Below are 14,863 nucleotides of genomic sequence, written 5' to 3'. Positions count from 1 at the left end.
AAAAAAGCAGATTTGGAGCAGGGCAAGTTAACACAGGCAAGCAGGAAGGGCTGTTCTCTTCCCTGCTGTGTTTCACACAGATACACAGTGAAACACAGCAGATCTCCCTTCAATCTACCTTCGGGGTGTGTGTTGACCAAACAGCCAAAAGCAGCCCAGAGGGGAAAATAGTCTGAGCCAGAAAAATGTTCAGCAATGAAAAAGTTAAGCCCTACTTTCCTCACTATCTCAGGGCTTCCTCCTGTCCAGGGTGCTTTTTTCTGCTGTGGCTACTTGGGCTCCTTTACAGTCAAAATCCATAGTGGTCAATGGCAAACTGGCCACACAAAGAACTGCCTCTCACTTACCCGACTGCCTTTTGGACCAGGTTCCCCTACAGGTCCAGGTAAACCCTGAAACACAAGAGAAGAGAGACAAAAACAAAACAAAAGGCAGATAAATGTGGAGATGTTATCAAAGTTTTTCGCTCCTGCAGGCTGTGCCAAAACTGAGGTTGTTCTCTCAATGGGAGCTAGTTTAAGAGACAGCTAGGCAGGGAACTGAGCAGGGAAAGAAGTGTTGACGATGGTGATGGTGAGGTTGATAACAACAACAAATTGCGAAAGGGACATATCACAGCAGAAAGGGACATGTTAAATCGAAAAGTACAGGCATTAGACCAGGCATGGGCAAACCTCAGCCTTCCAGGTGTTTTGGACATCAACTCCCATGATTTCTAACCGGCTGTTAGGAATTGTGGGAGGTGAAGTCCAAAACACCTGGAGGGCCAAGGTTTGCCCATGCCTGCATCAGACTGTAATAGAAACTGAGAAATGATGATGGATAAGGTTAGAACTCCGAGAACTTCCCACGTTATCTCCGAGAACTTCCCATGATACTTGCAGAAACACCTCAGCAACCGAGAGTCCAAAAGTGGCAGGCTCAAACTGGGAACCTCAGATAGTGGCTGAGACCAGATGAGAAACTCTCAATTTGCTTCTGACACGATAAACAAAAATTTCCTTTTCACCAGATGACAGATTGAAATTGTCTGTTTCTTAAATCAAATACAAAGGTTTGTCTCTGACATAGACTTTACCCAAAAGCAACCTGGATCCCAAGTTGTGCTCTTTTTGGCTAAAACATCATTGTTTGTTTGTTTGTTTTCAATCCCATCAGGCCAAAGTTAACACATTGGCCTCCGGATCCGTGAGCCAAAAAGTAGCCAACGCCTCCACCTTTTCCATAGTGCTGCAGTAGCCAACACCAGCTGAGAGAAGTAACAAGTAGTAAAAAAACCAAGTCAGGAAAGTAAACATACCGGAGACTGGAGAATTTGGTATAGACAGCTGTGTTGTGTTGGCCCCAAGGGATTTAAGAAAAACAGGGCTATTTCCCACCCGCCCCTCTTCATCCAACTTCTTCTACCAGTTTAAAGACTGTGCAAACCTTAGAGTTCGACACTGAACAAAATTGAAAAATTGAGAGCTTTTATATCCCAGATTTAGAAATTAATATTGTTAGACTACGAAGGCCAAGCTCCCTTACGTTACAGAAGAAAAAGGAAGGCAAAGTTATGATTGTAGAACTAACAAATGTCTACTGAATGGAGTAATGATGTATTAAATATCATTAAACATTGTATTATATACAATAAATGAATATAAATTTCATATAAATGGTTACAAATGACAATCAAACTGTTGCATTCACAGTATGATGAATGGTAGTTACATTCACAATGGAGTAAACTTCCTTGTTTGTTTTCTTGTTTTTTCATAAAAGAAGAGTAGACCCCTGATCCACAACTGGTTTCGACTACCTATCGTCTTTGTCTGTTGGTAGAGTTATTGTTATTTAGTTCAAACAATTCAAGGATGTACTCAATAAACCGTAAAGTCTTTCTTAGATACCATGGAACAAAGCGTTCAGTTTCAAATCAATGATACTCTGCATACAGGTTTTATTCTACTGCGAGTCTACTCTTCTTTTCTGAAGAAACAAGAAAACAAACAAGAAAGTTTACTCCATTGTGAATGTAACTACCAATCATCATACTGTGAATGCAACAGTTTGAATGTCATTTGTAACCATTTATCTGAAATTTATATGAAATTTATATTCATTTGTTGTATATAATACAATGTTTAATGATATTTAATACATTGTTATTACTCCATTCAGTGGACATTGGTTAGTTCAAGCTCTTGGGAACCTATTTTTTTCTTATAAGGTTGTGACTGTTGCCCTTGGCAAAGGGACCGCATGGCACAGGGGACGGTCCAAGCCAGCCTTTCCGGACCGCCTGACTCCAAGTCATAAATAGCCCACTCAAAGTTGGCAGCATTTCTTTCCTGGTGAAGAAGAGGATGGCTTACTTTTTTCTTCCACTGTCACAAACACTGTGCAAACGGCTTGGTTGTTTGGACTGGTTTTCATTTGCTTTACAAAAGGCCTGCTCTTCTTAGCAACGCAACTGCTAGGAGTATTATCTCTGTCTTAACCCAAATGGGAGTTTTCATGAAGAGCACATCTATCTCATGATTTAACATTATACCATTGTTTCTACCATACAAAGCTAGCCTAAAACACCTTTTCTTGGCAGGCTAGGTCTTCTTGGTGCACAGAACGAAAACGATGCAAACCCAATGAAGATTGCAACACCCTCCTCCACAACTATGGGGTATTGCGGTTGTCATCCACCTGCATCCTCCCCACAACCCCATCCCTATGCTGTGCACAGCACAATAAGATTTACTGCACCTGCCTGCCAGGATAACCTTTGGCACCTGGGTTTCCATCAGGTCCTTGTTCACCCTGTTCAAAAAACATAAAAGAGGAGAGGGATGGAAAGAATTGTGTTTGATTGCACAAACAGGCTATCCCAGGCATGGGCAAACTTTGGCCCTCCAGGTGTTTTGGACTGCAACTCCCACAATTCCTAACAGCCTACCGGCTGTTAGGAATTGTGGGAGTTGAAGTCCAAAACACCTGGAGGGCCAAAGTTTGCCCATGCCTGGGCTATCCTAACAATAACATTTCATGAAGCTCTCAGTCCGCTTAGGGCCTTCCACACAGATATAACCCAGAATATCAAGGCAGAAAAACCCACATTATCTGCACACAATTATAACCGCTAGCTGCAGCAAAAAGGTGCTGACTGGAGGGTTAGTGGTTTGAAGCTGCGAGTCAGGGTGAGCTCCCAACTGCCAGCCCTAGCTCCTGCCAACCTAGCATACAATGCAAGTAAATCAATGGGTACTGCCTTGGCAGGAAGGTAAAAGGGTGCCCCATGCAGATATGCAGACATGCCGAACCAAACAAAACCTCACCTGGTCTCCGGGATGACCTGCTGGGCCTAGATATCCTTTCTGTCCCTGTTCAAAATATAGGTTTAAAAGCTGTTGTTATTGTTGTTAAAATATTTCCAAAACATTAGAGGTACTGCTACATATGGACAAAACAACGTCCCCATGAAAAAGATATCATCACTTGCTAAATTCCAGATTTCTGAAGATCTGGTTGGCCACACTCCACCCTTGTGTATTCCTCCCTACCTCATCTTGGCAAAGAAATGGCACTTTGGAGAATCTTGGATCTCTGGAGCCCTATCTTTTGCACTTTACCAGCCCTTTCTTCCATGTATAAATATACAGTGATAATCCTAGTTCGTCTCATCAGAGTCAAATGCATTGCAGGAGCTCATGGAAAGAAAGACAACTGGGTTTGTGTTTGCCAAGCATGAAAGACAACCACCCCAGTGCAGTCTCCTTTAATAGGGAGCTGAAAACCTTCCAGCTCCTGTTTGGGATCCAAAAAAGTACTTTACATTTCTGATGGTATAGCAACAGGATCAGAAGCAAAAGCCAGATCTGAGGCTACTGCGTGCTTCGGCCGGCAGGGAGTATCAGATGTCGGCAAGCCTTCAAAAAGACAATCTGGGTTCTTCAATTCTAAGAGAAGTTGCCAAAGCCATCCAAGGAGTCCCAGAAAGCCACAGAACCATCTGGCTGTGTCCTGGCCAATTGCAATGTTCTTTCAACCACAACTGGCTCCTCCGTGTTGCCTTCGGGTTGGCCGTGGTCCTGATGTATGCTGTGCTTTCCTCATCCTTCTTCACTGAAACTGTCGGTCTGTCTTTCTTCCTCACTGTCTGTTCTTTGTCTTCTGCAACCAGGCAACAGTGAAGATGGAGCCAGTCCAACGCTAACTGATGACAGTGTCCCAAACCAGTTGGCTCCTGACCCATGAGCTAATAGGTTACGTTGACATCAGATGGTCAGTAAGCGCTGCTTGTCCTTCCTCAGGAGACAAGCTGGAAGTCCATGCTGGCTGTGGATGACGGAGATGGTCGTTCAACACAACCTCCATCATCTGCTTCCATCCCATGCATTGTGCCAAATTGTGTACAAGGAACACACAAAACCCACAAACCTGGGTTTGCTATTATCACAGAGGAAGAACGTTCTGGGAAACTCTGCTCTGCCATTCATATTGAGAACTGCCCATCCCATCAAGGGAAAAAAGCTCTCCCTGATTGTTTGTTCAGCTGTTTCAGATACTTTTGTAAATGGGCAGAAGATGGTTGTGGGCAAGCCAGAGTGGGAACAGCCAAACCACCAGTGGGGCCGATGCCCTGGGAAATCATGAGGCAGACATACCTTTTGGTGTGAACTGTGGCACAGAAAAAGAACACATTTTGGCTTCTACCCTATTTTAAAATAAACTCAGAAAGGGGGAAGGCATGTAAAGATTCAAGGAAAATAGCTCTGAGGCAGCAGAAAACAATATAGCTGTGGGAAGGGCTCTGAAAACAATGCGGCACACGTTTCGCCACACACATATATACACACAGACACACAATCAATGTCTTCAGCTCATACGCTGACTTGTCAATAGGTTTGCCTCATGGCAGGAGCTTCTGGTCAGTATGAGGAAAGCACGACATTCACCCACAGTTCACTTCTCTTCTCATTGTATGGGATTAATTTCAAGCACTTTTCAAATATTGAAGGACTCTTCAGAACAATTATTTGCCCACTACATTGGAAATAAGTGAGGATGTGGATTTGGCCTAACCAACCGTCATGATTGGCGGCACAATGGGTTAAACCCGTGATAGCGAACCTATGACACGCGTGTCAGCACTGACACACTTAGCCATTTTCAATGACACGTAGCTGCATGTGGCCAAATACAGAGAAGTATGGGGCCGCATGCTGAGAAGGACGTTTCATCTTCGGCTCCTGCAACAACCAGGTGCAATAGTTGAGGATAAAACATTTGCTATAGTGTAGTATAGCTAAATAATTAGTTTTTGGTTTATTAACTACAGTTATATATTAGAATTATACATTTTTGTTATTTAAACTACAAATATCGCATAATTATGGGTTTTTTTCTCGAAGTGACACACCACCCAAGTTATGCTCGGGGTGTTTTTGTTTTGGCGAATTTTGACACAGCAAGCTCAAAAGGTTGCCCATCACTGGGTAATACCCTTGTATTGCTGAACTGCTGACCTGAATGTTTTAAAACACTCCAAAGCAATCATGTCAGTCACATAACCAGAGGGTCAAAAGTCAAAGTGGTCCCTGGTCAAAAAACGGTTGGGAACCACTGGCATGGATATAGGACGGGTGGTGTTTGTCATGAAAACAGTCCACGTGAAAGAGATCTACATGATTTAATAGACCGTAAGAGGAATATGAGTCAACAGTGTGATGCAGCAGCTAAAAAGCCAATGCAATTCTAGGCTGCATCAAGAGGAGTATAATGGCTAGAATGAAGTCAAAGTCTCACTCTCTTCTGTGTTGGTTAGACCTCACCCGGTAGACATGGGTATGAATTATCGTCAGGACTAGTACAGATCTTTCATGCCCCCCTCTATAGATTTCTTGAATGAAAACTTCCTGAGATGATGACCAAAACCAAGCATAAAGAACACTTACCTTCCTACCAGACTGTCCAGGAAACCCAGTTAGCCCAGGTAAACCCACATCACCCTGTAAGTAGAAGCAAAAAAAGGTTCCAATATTTTTGTTTTTCAATGCATTTTTGTTTTTAAATGCTAACATCTCTACCTCTTGTAGTTATGAAAATAACAATTGTGGGGACAGAGTAGGATTGGGACATTCTCCACATTCTGTTTGGACTTGATACTCCCTGAGGTCCCATCCAGCTCTAAAGCTCTATGGCCCAATGGGCAGAGAAACTGCATGCGAAACATGCCTGCTTGACTTGGTGTTGGCAAGCTAGTTAGTAGGTGTGCAGACAACCAATACAGGCTTACCTTCTGTCCGTTCCGTGCTTTTCCAGGAGACAACCCAGGATCACCTTTTTGCCCCTGAAACACAGAATGAAACTTAGTCCCTTTTGTCAACAAAACTATCAATATCCAGCAAAAAGTGGGTGCTAGAAAGAATACCATACGAAAGCTGACTGGCACAACCTGGAGATCACAACCAGACAGTGAAGACATTTGCTATGGTGCTTTGCTACTCTGCTGCTAAGTATGCATGCTCAGTGTGGAATACATTCCACCACGTTAAAACAGAGGACGTGGCACCTAGTGAGATATGCCACAGGATGTCTATGCACAACACCACTGGAGAAATTATACTGTTTAGCCAGTATTGCACCACCTGATATCCACCACGACATGCAAGTGTGGAGAAGAGCAAACCACAGGCCACTGACTACAATGTAGCCTGAGCCCTGCCACATGCATAATGGAGGACCTTCTCCCAGTGACACCAGAGGCACTCCAAATTACCAGCTTGTGGTTGACTATCCACAAAAGACACGACAATAAGCCTCCTGACTGCTGCTTCTCCTCCTCCTCCCTTCCCCTAAGCGGAGCACCTAGAAGTAGGAGTGCCTTGGTGTCTTCATTTTTAGACCTGTTCCTGGGGTTATGTGGGTTACTGATTCAGAAAATTGCATTGGATTGAGCACATCAGCTCTAGATTATTAAATATGGTTTTCTGTGGGCGAGCAGATGGCGACTACTGGATGGCATATGTTCTGTATCAGAAACTAGAACTGATGTGGTCTATCCAATGCAATTTTGTGAATTAGCACCCCAAATAACCAAACTGAATCTGAAGTTGACCAAAAACGGATTCGTATCCCTTTTGGTACTAATATTGAAGATGGTCCCTGGTCAAAGTGGTCCTTGGTCAAGGGGTTCCTGGTCAAAAAAGGTTGGGAAGCACTGCTCTAAATAAATAAATGTGCTCAAGCAAAGACTGTATTCTGCTGTATATCTTCGCCCTTGGTGTGTCTGTTAACACAGAAATTTCATCCGAAGCTGCCTAATCACTTGGGAGAAACTGAAATGTTTACAGAGCTCCTGGAATATCCTCATTAGAAAATTGCTTTCAGATAGATCAGAAAGCATTCTCTTTTTTTCCGCCAAGTTAATCAGTGTTTTCCCAGTAATGGGGAGGAGGAAGAAAACAGCTGGATGAGCATCAGTTCCCATTAGTTTCAGCGCAGTGTCACTTTTGTTTGAGAGTTCCTTCCAATTCCCACAATCTCTACTACTATTTCCCCCCCTCTTCAGTACATATTCCCTCACTCCCCACAGCGCACACATGCACACACACACACACCCCAATCTGGGCCAAGAGGAGATCTGGGGAGAATGTTTTGGAGCAAGGCTGCAGAGCGGAGTGCTGCTGATTCAGTACAGATGTCGCTGCCCAAATTCTGAATGAAGACTGACCGGCTTTGCCAAGCAGTAAATGAAGTCATGCAGATAATTCCTCTTTGCATGCAGCTGTTATCATAGCTGGAGTTCCTTTATGTGGCATCTTTGGTTCAGGCCCTGGGAGCAAATTGCCAGCTCCTTTTGAGTGCAGGGAGTGGCAAGGAAATGTCCTGAAACTTGCTGGGGAACGGGTGGCAGAATGGATCCTTCAAAAGCAACCCAGATAATCAGCCCTTGATTATGACACTTTCCCTTACTGGAGTATTTATTCCTTTCCTGGAATGGAAACGATGCAGGCTAAAATAGCGCTCGTCTTCATCCAGCTGCCAAAGTCCAGGATCCCAACGGAAGCAAAACCTCTCTCTATCATTATCAAAAACTAAGGCCAACCCAAAACTACAGGAAACATTGAAACATGTCAGTCCGCTGGAGGGCCGTAAGCCTTGTTCCCTTTTCCGAAGAAAGGGAGAGACCTCCACCCACCCGGTGAAGTTCCTCCCATCCCGAGTCAGCCTCCAAGCTGCCATAGAGGTCATCTGGGAAGAGAGCTTTTCCTTCTCTGGCTCTAATGAGACCCAAACAGATGTGGCTGTCAAGTGAGAAAACTGTCTGATAACACCAAAAAAGTTTCACCAACTGGGCATGAAAACACCCCAGGTTGTTAAAGGTAACAAAAGCAATCCAATATGACAGAGAGATAAGCAAGTCCAGGATGACAGTGAGGTGGGGTGGACAATACAATACAGTCCAAGTGCTGCAAAAACAAATTACTGTATATACTCGAGTATAAGCCAACCCAAATATAAGCTGAGGCACCTAATTTTACCACAAAAAACTGGGATAATTTATTGACCAGAGTATAAGCTAAGGGTGGGAAATGCAGCAGCTACTGGTAAATTTCAAAATAAAAATAGATACAGTACCAATAAAATTACATTAATTGAGGCATCAGTTGGTTAAATAATGTATACATATGGATACAGATATACAGGTACATGGATCTATATGTATATAGGAGTTGCAAAGACCTGAAAACATATGAGGGGAAAATTCATATATAAAATTAATGTATATTGATAGATAGATAGATACAGATATAGAAGTACAGTAGAGCCTCACTTATCCAAGCTAAACGGGCCGGCAGAAGCTTGGATAAGCAAATATCTTGGATAATAAGGAGGGATTAAGGAAAAGCCTATTAAACATCAAATTAGGTTATGATTTTACATATTAAGCAACAAAACATCATGTTATACAACACATTTGACAGAAAAGTAGTTCAATACACAGTAATGTTATGTTGTAATTACCGTATTTACGAATTTAGCACCAAAATATCACGATATATTGAAAACACTGACTACAAAAATGGCTTGGATAATCCAGAAGCTTGGATAAGCAAGGCTTGGATAAGTGAGACTCTACTGTACATAGGGATTGCAAGTGCATGCAAGGGGTTAATGCCTATGTATCTGTAGGAGAGTTTAACAAATATTTCAGGGGAAAATGCTTTTATAAGATTAATGGATATACATTTTTCTTCTTCCTGACTTACAAGGACATCTTTCCCTTTTCAAAGCATTCCCTTGGTTAAGAGTGAGGGAGGGTTTGGAAAAGAAAACACACTGATAAGGGAGGGTAAGAGAGAAATATTTTATATATTGCAAGCAATGGTCTCCAGGTTCTGTTGCCCGGTCTTGACCTTGACCCCATTATAAGCCGAGAGAGGCTTTTTCAGCTAAAAAAAAAGGGCTGAAAAACTCGGCTTATCTTCGAGTATATACGGTAGATATTCCACCAGCCGCAAAAGCTTTGGCCAGGTGCAACTGTTTGCCATATGGTCCCAAATGTATGCAAAGTCACACAGCGCTCCATGTTGGTTTGACTTTCTGGAGAACTTCAACCTGGAAGCAAACATCTGCTGGCCACCACACCCCTCTCGCTTTCTGTCAAACCTAATTAAACGCAGGTTTTTGCCTAGCCACTGAAGCATCCTGTTCCTATCAACAGCTTCTTAAATCAGCAGATCTTAAGCATCTCATCACCTGCCCATCCACCTCCTTGTGTGATGAAGAATTAATTTACGTCCTTTACTTTCTTCACGCTATCTGGTTCAAGAAGGTCTGCGTGTGTGTGTTTTTAATGGACGGTTTGTATAAAGCAGGAAGTGTCTTATGAGTATACTCTATAAAGTTTCACAGCTTAAAATTGGGACATGTGTGCCCAGGAAACATGTCACAATTTGTGTGGTCAAGATGGTAAAAATTAATAATGATCTCTTAGTATTCCTTGCCTAAGAATACTCTAGGAAATGTATGTTGTAATGGTTGAGACTCTATCAGTTATTCACTGAAAAGCTATAGCAAAACGTGCTGCAGGATGTCCCTCCCACAAAAACAAAGTTTTGACAGTTTAATAAACTTTTCCCATGTTTTTAGATAGAACCAATTAGGAAATGATATTTATAACCCAGGAACAATAATTGTGTTACATAGTGCGTTACACAGTGTGTTACATAATCCAGCCTATGCTGAAGCAATGGAATAGAGATCTACTATAACTCCAAACCCACATTTTTTTTACCCTTACCTTGATAGATGTGAAAAGAGCAAAAAGGCCTCACAATATATATACAATGTGGTATAGTAAAATATAGTAATATATAATATTAATATTGCGCTATGCTCATAATATAATATATTGTATATGCATATAATATTGATAATATTATATTATAATATATAATAATAATAATAATAATAATATTGTATTATAGTACAATATATTGCAGTGGCGTAATGGGTTAAACCCTTGTGCTGCTGAACTGCTGACCTGAAGATTGGCAGTTTGAATCCGCGGGATGGGATGAGTTCCTGCTCTTAACCCTAGCTCCTGCCAACCTAGCACTTCAAAAACATGCAAATGTGAGTAGATAAATAGGTACTGCTTCCGCAGGAAAAGGCAAAAAGACCCTCCAAGCAGTCATGCCAGCCACATGACCAGGAAGTGACAACGCAGGCTCCTTGGCTTGGAAATTGAGAAGAGCACCTCCCACAGAGCCGGAAATGAAAGGAGAAGCCTTTTCCTTTATCTGTGTATTTGTGTCTCATTGCATGTCACTATAACAAGGCACTGAATGTTTGCCTGTGTCTGTTTACATGCTATTATCTGCTCTGAGTTCCTTCAGGGAAAAGGGCAGAATATAAATTATTATTATTATTATAGTAATAATAATTTATTAAATATTAAATATAATTACTACTAATGACATCTAATAATATATAATGATATACTGTAATATTGCACCCCACACCTGAGAGAGAAGATGGTTTCCATCTTAGCCTTCTTAGGGCCTTTCCAGACATGGTGCAAAATGCGGAGTGGGGACTTAAATCCACAATGCGACATGGGTTTCTTAAACCCGCTTTGTTGTGGGTTTAAGCCCTGTCCGGAAGCGCCCTCTGTGTTCGGAATAATGACTGATAACAAGCTGGTTTACACACACTCAGAGACACAATCTTGGTTTTTGAGGATTGCAGGTGGACTTTGTATAAGGCCAGCAGTAAATGTTTAAAGTTTTTGACAGCATCGTATAAAATAAAGGGTTTTTAAAAAAATACACGAAGCAGCATGATCTGGAAGTCATCTGCGAAAACCTAAATACAAAAGGCTATAATGTAAGTGGGTTGGGTTTTTTGTGTGTTTTTATGACTTTGCTTTTTTTTTCCAGACTACAATAGTGCTTTTTAAATTCAGAACAGCTGTTGTCCGCCAACACATCTCCAGTGCCTAATTTTTAATCAGACTGAGGCAATGGGCCAGCTCAGGGCTTTTTTTCTTTCTTTCCTGTTTCTGTTTGAGAATTGCAAGGGATTTGGAGACACTGCTGGAGTGCATGGGGGAAGGGGGGAAACTGGATACAAGGAAGGCAGTTGCATCGTATTTTCTTAAAACTGTTCCTAAACTGTTTTTAATTTGGCTGCTGTTTTACTCTCACAATTGCAGAATTGTATCGCTATGCCAGGCTTGGGCAAACTTGGGCCCTCCAAGTGTTTTTCCTCTCTCTCTTCACAAAGCCAAACAGACCAGGAATAAAAACCACACAAAGTCAACTAACCCAAAGTTCCTCAAAGTAGACAAGAGCACGAGGCATGGAGGCTGCTCCCTTGAAGCCCTAAAACCTTGTACTCTCATGCTAGAACTCCCTGTAGAGCTAGTTCTTAATTCAAAATGCTGCTCTTATGTCAAGGTGCCAAGTCTTAACTCAAGAAACTCTTAAGTTGGGGTGCTCTTAACTCAAGGTTCCACTGTATTCCTTGGTAGCTTCTTGTATAGTCATCTGCAACATGAATTGCATAATGAGTATGTTATCGTCATTTTATACTTTTGATATTAAGTGAAGTAGTTGTGCCATTGAATGTTTGCTGTTTATATGTATGTTAGCTACCCTGAATCCCTCTGGAGAGAGAGGGCAGTCTAGAAATGGATTATTATTATTATTATTATTATTATTATTATTATTATTATTATTATTATTATTTTATGACAATATTATTGTTGTTATTATTAGAAATATCTGCAAGGGATCAGATCCCATCTGATGCATGGAAGCTAAGCTGGTTAGCACCAGGATGGTAGTCTGCCAACATAAACCAGATGCTGCAGGCTATATTTCTCAGGAAGGAATAGGCAAAACCACCTTAGGAAAACCTATGCAAATAGTGTGGTCAACATACAACTTCAAGGCACTGAAAACACATACACAAGGGGGAAAGTCCACTTAATAAATGAAGTGACCAAAGTATGGCTATGTTTGCAGCTATCAGTCATTTCAGACTCCCCAAACCACCTTCTCTATGCTCCTAAAAACATTGTGAATTACCTGGTCTTGAACCCCCTTGAGTGATAATTCCCCTTTTACCTCCATCAGAAGGTCGTCTTAAATAGTAAAAATCATCTTGTTCTCATTCAAGTCTCTGACCCTTGTAATAGAGAGTTTGTCTTTTGGACAGCAGTGGGAAAACAAGCCACCAAGATGGCAAAACTGCCCAATTGTAATTGCAATTCCCAGCATCCTTTAGCCCAGTTGTTCTTTCATCATTCCTAGCTGACATACGGTGATCTGCTGTACACATAGGAACTTTTTCCTTACCTTAGCACCAGGTGGGCCAGGCCGTCCAGGATTCCCATGAGGGCCAGGAGGACCCTAGAGGGAAACACAAAGTCAGGGTCAGACTGGCCCCACAGACATAAAACAAAGCCTAGGCCAACAAAGTCAAGGTCAGTCATTGTTCTATATTGTATGTTTTACATGTTTTGATATGGTCAAAAGTTGACTAATCAATAAAGAATTGTATTGTATTGTATATTACATAAGGAAGAACGTCATAAGGGATCAATAAAGTAAAGTTCAAAATTGTCTTTACAGAAATAACAAAGTGAAGATCCTCCATAAGGTTATAACAACCTCCCTCAGGCAAAATGCTGGCATCGTTCCTCAAATAAGAATGTTGACACCCATAATGAAAGTTGCCCTTCAGTCCGCAAATTTCTAGCAATGCACTTGCTTAAAAATGTCAGTCGGGCATTTAAAAACCTAGATAAAAGGGGTAGAAGACTGACTGACGTGGGGCCTTTTAAATTGGCTTTCAAATGGGCATGATGATGATGATGATGATGATGATGATGATGATGATGATAATATTGAGTCTCCTTGGGGAGATAGGGCAGGTTATAAATAAAATTATTATTATTATTATTATTATTATTATTATTATTATTATTATTATTGACACAAAGACAGAGTATGACACAGCAAATGAGATATACTGTATATGCTGGATTTCATATCACAAAATCACAAGTTGAATACATCCCAAGTGTTTAGGATGTATTATTATTATTATTATTGTGTTATGCATTATTATTATCATTATTATTATTATTATTATTGACACAACAACATAGTCTGACACAGCAAACAATATAGATATGCTTGATTTTGTATCACAAAATCACAAGTCGAACACTTCCCAAGCTTTTAGGACTGTGTGATGTATTATTATTATTATTTTATTATGACATAGCAAACAAGATAGATATGCTGGATTTCGTTTCACAAAATCACAAGTCGAACACTTCCCAAGTGTCTAGGACTACCGTATGTGATGTATCGGTGAATAACGCGTGCAGATCCGAGCAGGGTGGCCTTTTGCAGCCGACAGGTGGTCTTTTTGTCAGTGCCGATTGTTTTCAAGTGCTGGCCAAGTGCACACTGCGCTCAGTGTGCCGATCACCACTGGGATCACCTTTACTGACTTATGCCAGGTGTAGAAGAGGGTAGTGTGAACATAGCAAATATAAGAACTTTAGGTATAAAAATAAAGTTTTATTATTATTATTATTATTATTATTATTATTATTATTATTATTATTAGGTGAAGGTTAAAGTTTTCCCCTGACATTAAGTCCAGTTGTGTCTGACTCTGGGGGTTGGCGCTCATCTCCATTTCTAAGCCGAAGAGACGGTGTTATCCGTAGACGTCTCCAAGGTCCAAGCTCCATGACTGCATGGAGCACCGTTACCTTCTCTTCTGAGCTGTACCTATTGAGCTACTCACATTTGCATGCTTTTGAATTGCTAGGTTGACAGAAGCTGGGGCCAACAGTGGAAGCTCACCCCGCTCCCCGGATTCAAACTGCTGACCTTTCAGTCAGCAAGTTCAGCAGCTCAGGGGGCTTTACGTGTAAAGAACATTACTGCTAGAAATCTGAAGACTTGAAGACAATTTCAAGGAGGCCATAAATCATATTGTGGGGGGCACAACCCTCACCCCCTGCCTCCCTCCTTGCAGGAAACAAACCAGGCCAGAAAGACAACCTCGCCATTCATGCCGCCCCTCAAATTCCATGGAAAGTTTTATCTCAAGATGCTGGGCAGCTAAGAACCAACAACGGTAAATGGCAGAGAACAATCCCACAATGTGTTCTCTGCAATTTGGGGAGGTGGAGCGGGGAGGGGAGGAAGAGGGGAGTTCCCAAAGGTGGTGGGGGCACGGCATCAGGGTGGAATGCCATTCCCATGAAGTCAAGGGAAGAGGCGGAGAGGAGCCGCTTCCTTGGAAAAATGGAGAGAGACCATCAGAACATCAGGACTGCAAGACCCCCTTC

General features: G+C 41.7%; 1 protein-coding gene across 2 annotated transcripts in view; it reads right to left on the bottom strand.

Moving 5' to 3' along the window:
• Positions 1-14,863, bottom strand: part of col27a1 (collagen type XXVII alpha 1 chain) — a 127,538-nt gene that overhangs the window by 86,061 nt on the left and 26,614 nt on the right. For both annotated transcript variants that reach the window (XM_016996978.2, XM_062960436.1), the window contains 6 exons: positions 12,846-12,899; positions 6,272-6,325; positions 5,931-5,984; positions 3,312-3,356; positions 2,743-2,796; positions 348-392 (listed from right to left, as the gene is read on the bottom strand). In XM_016996978.2, the coding sequence (XP_016852467.2) occupies positions 348-392; positions 2,743-2,796; positions 3,312-3,356; positions 5,931-5,984; positions 6,272-6,325; positions 12,846-12,899 (306 nt within the window). The remainder of the gene's footprint in view (positions 1-347; positions 393-2,742; positions 2,797-3,311; positions 3,357-5,930; positions 5,985-6,271; positions 6,326-12,845; positions 12,900-14,863) is intronic.

The sequence above is a fragment of the Anolis carolinensis genome, unplaced genomic scaffold (genome assembly GCF_035594765.1).
Source record: "Anolis carolinensis isolate JA03-04 unplaced genomic scaffold, rAnoCar3.1.pri scaffold_7, whole genome shotgun sequence".
Taxonomy (NCBI): domain Eukaryota; kingdom Metazoa; phylum Chordata; class Lepidosauria; order Squamata; family Dactyloidae; genus Anolis; species Anolis carolinensis.
This window is presented reverse-complemented; position numbering and strand designations above follow the sequence as displayed.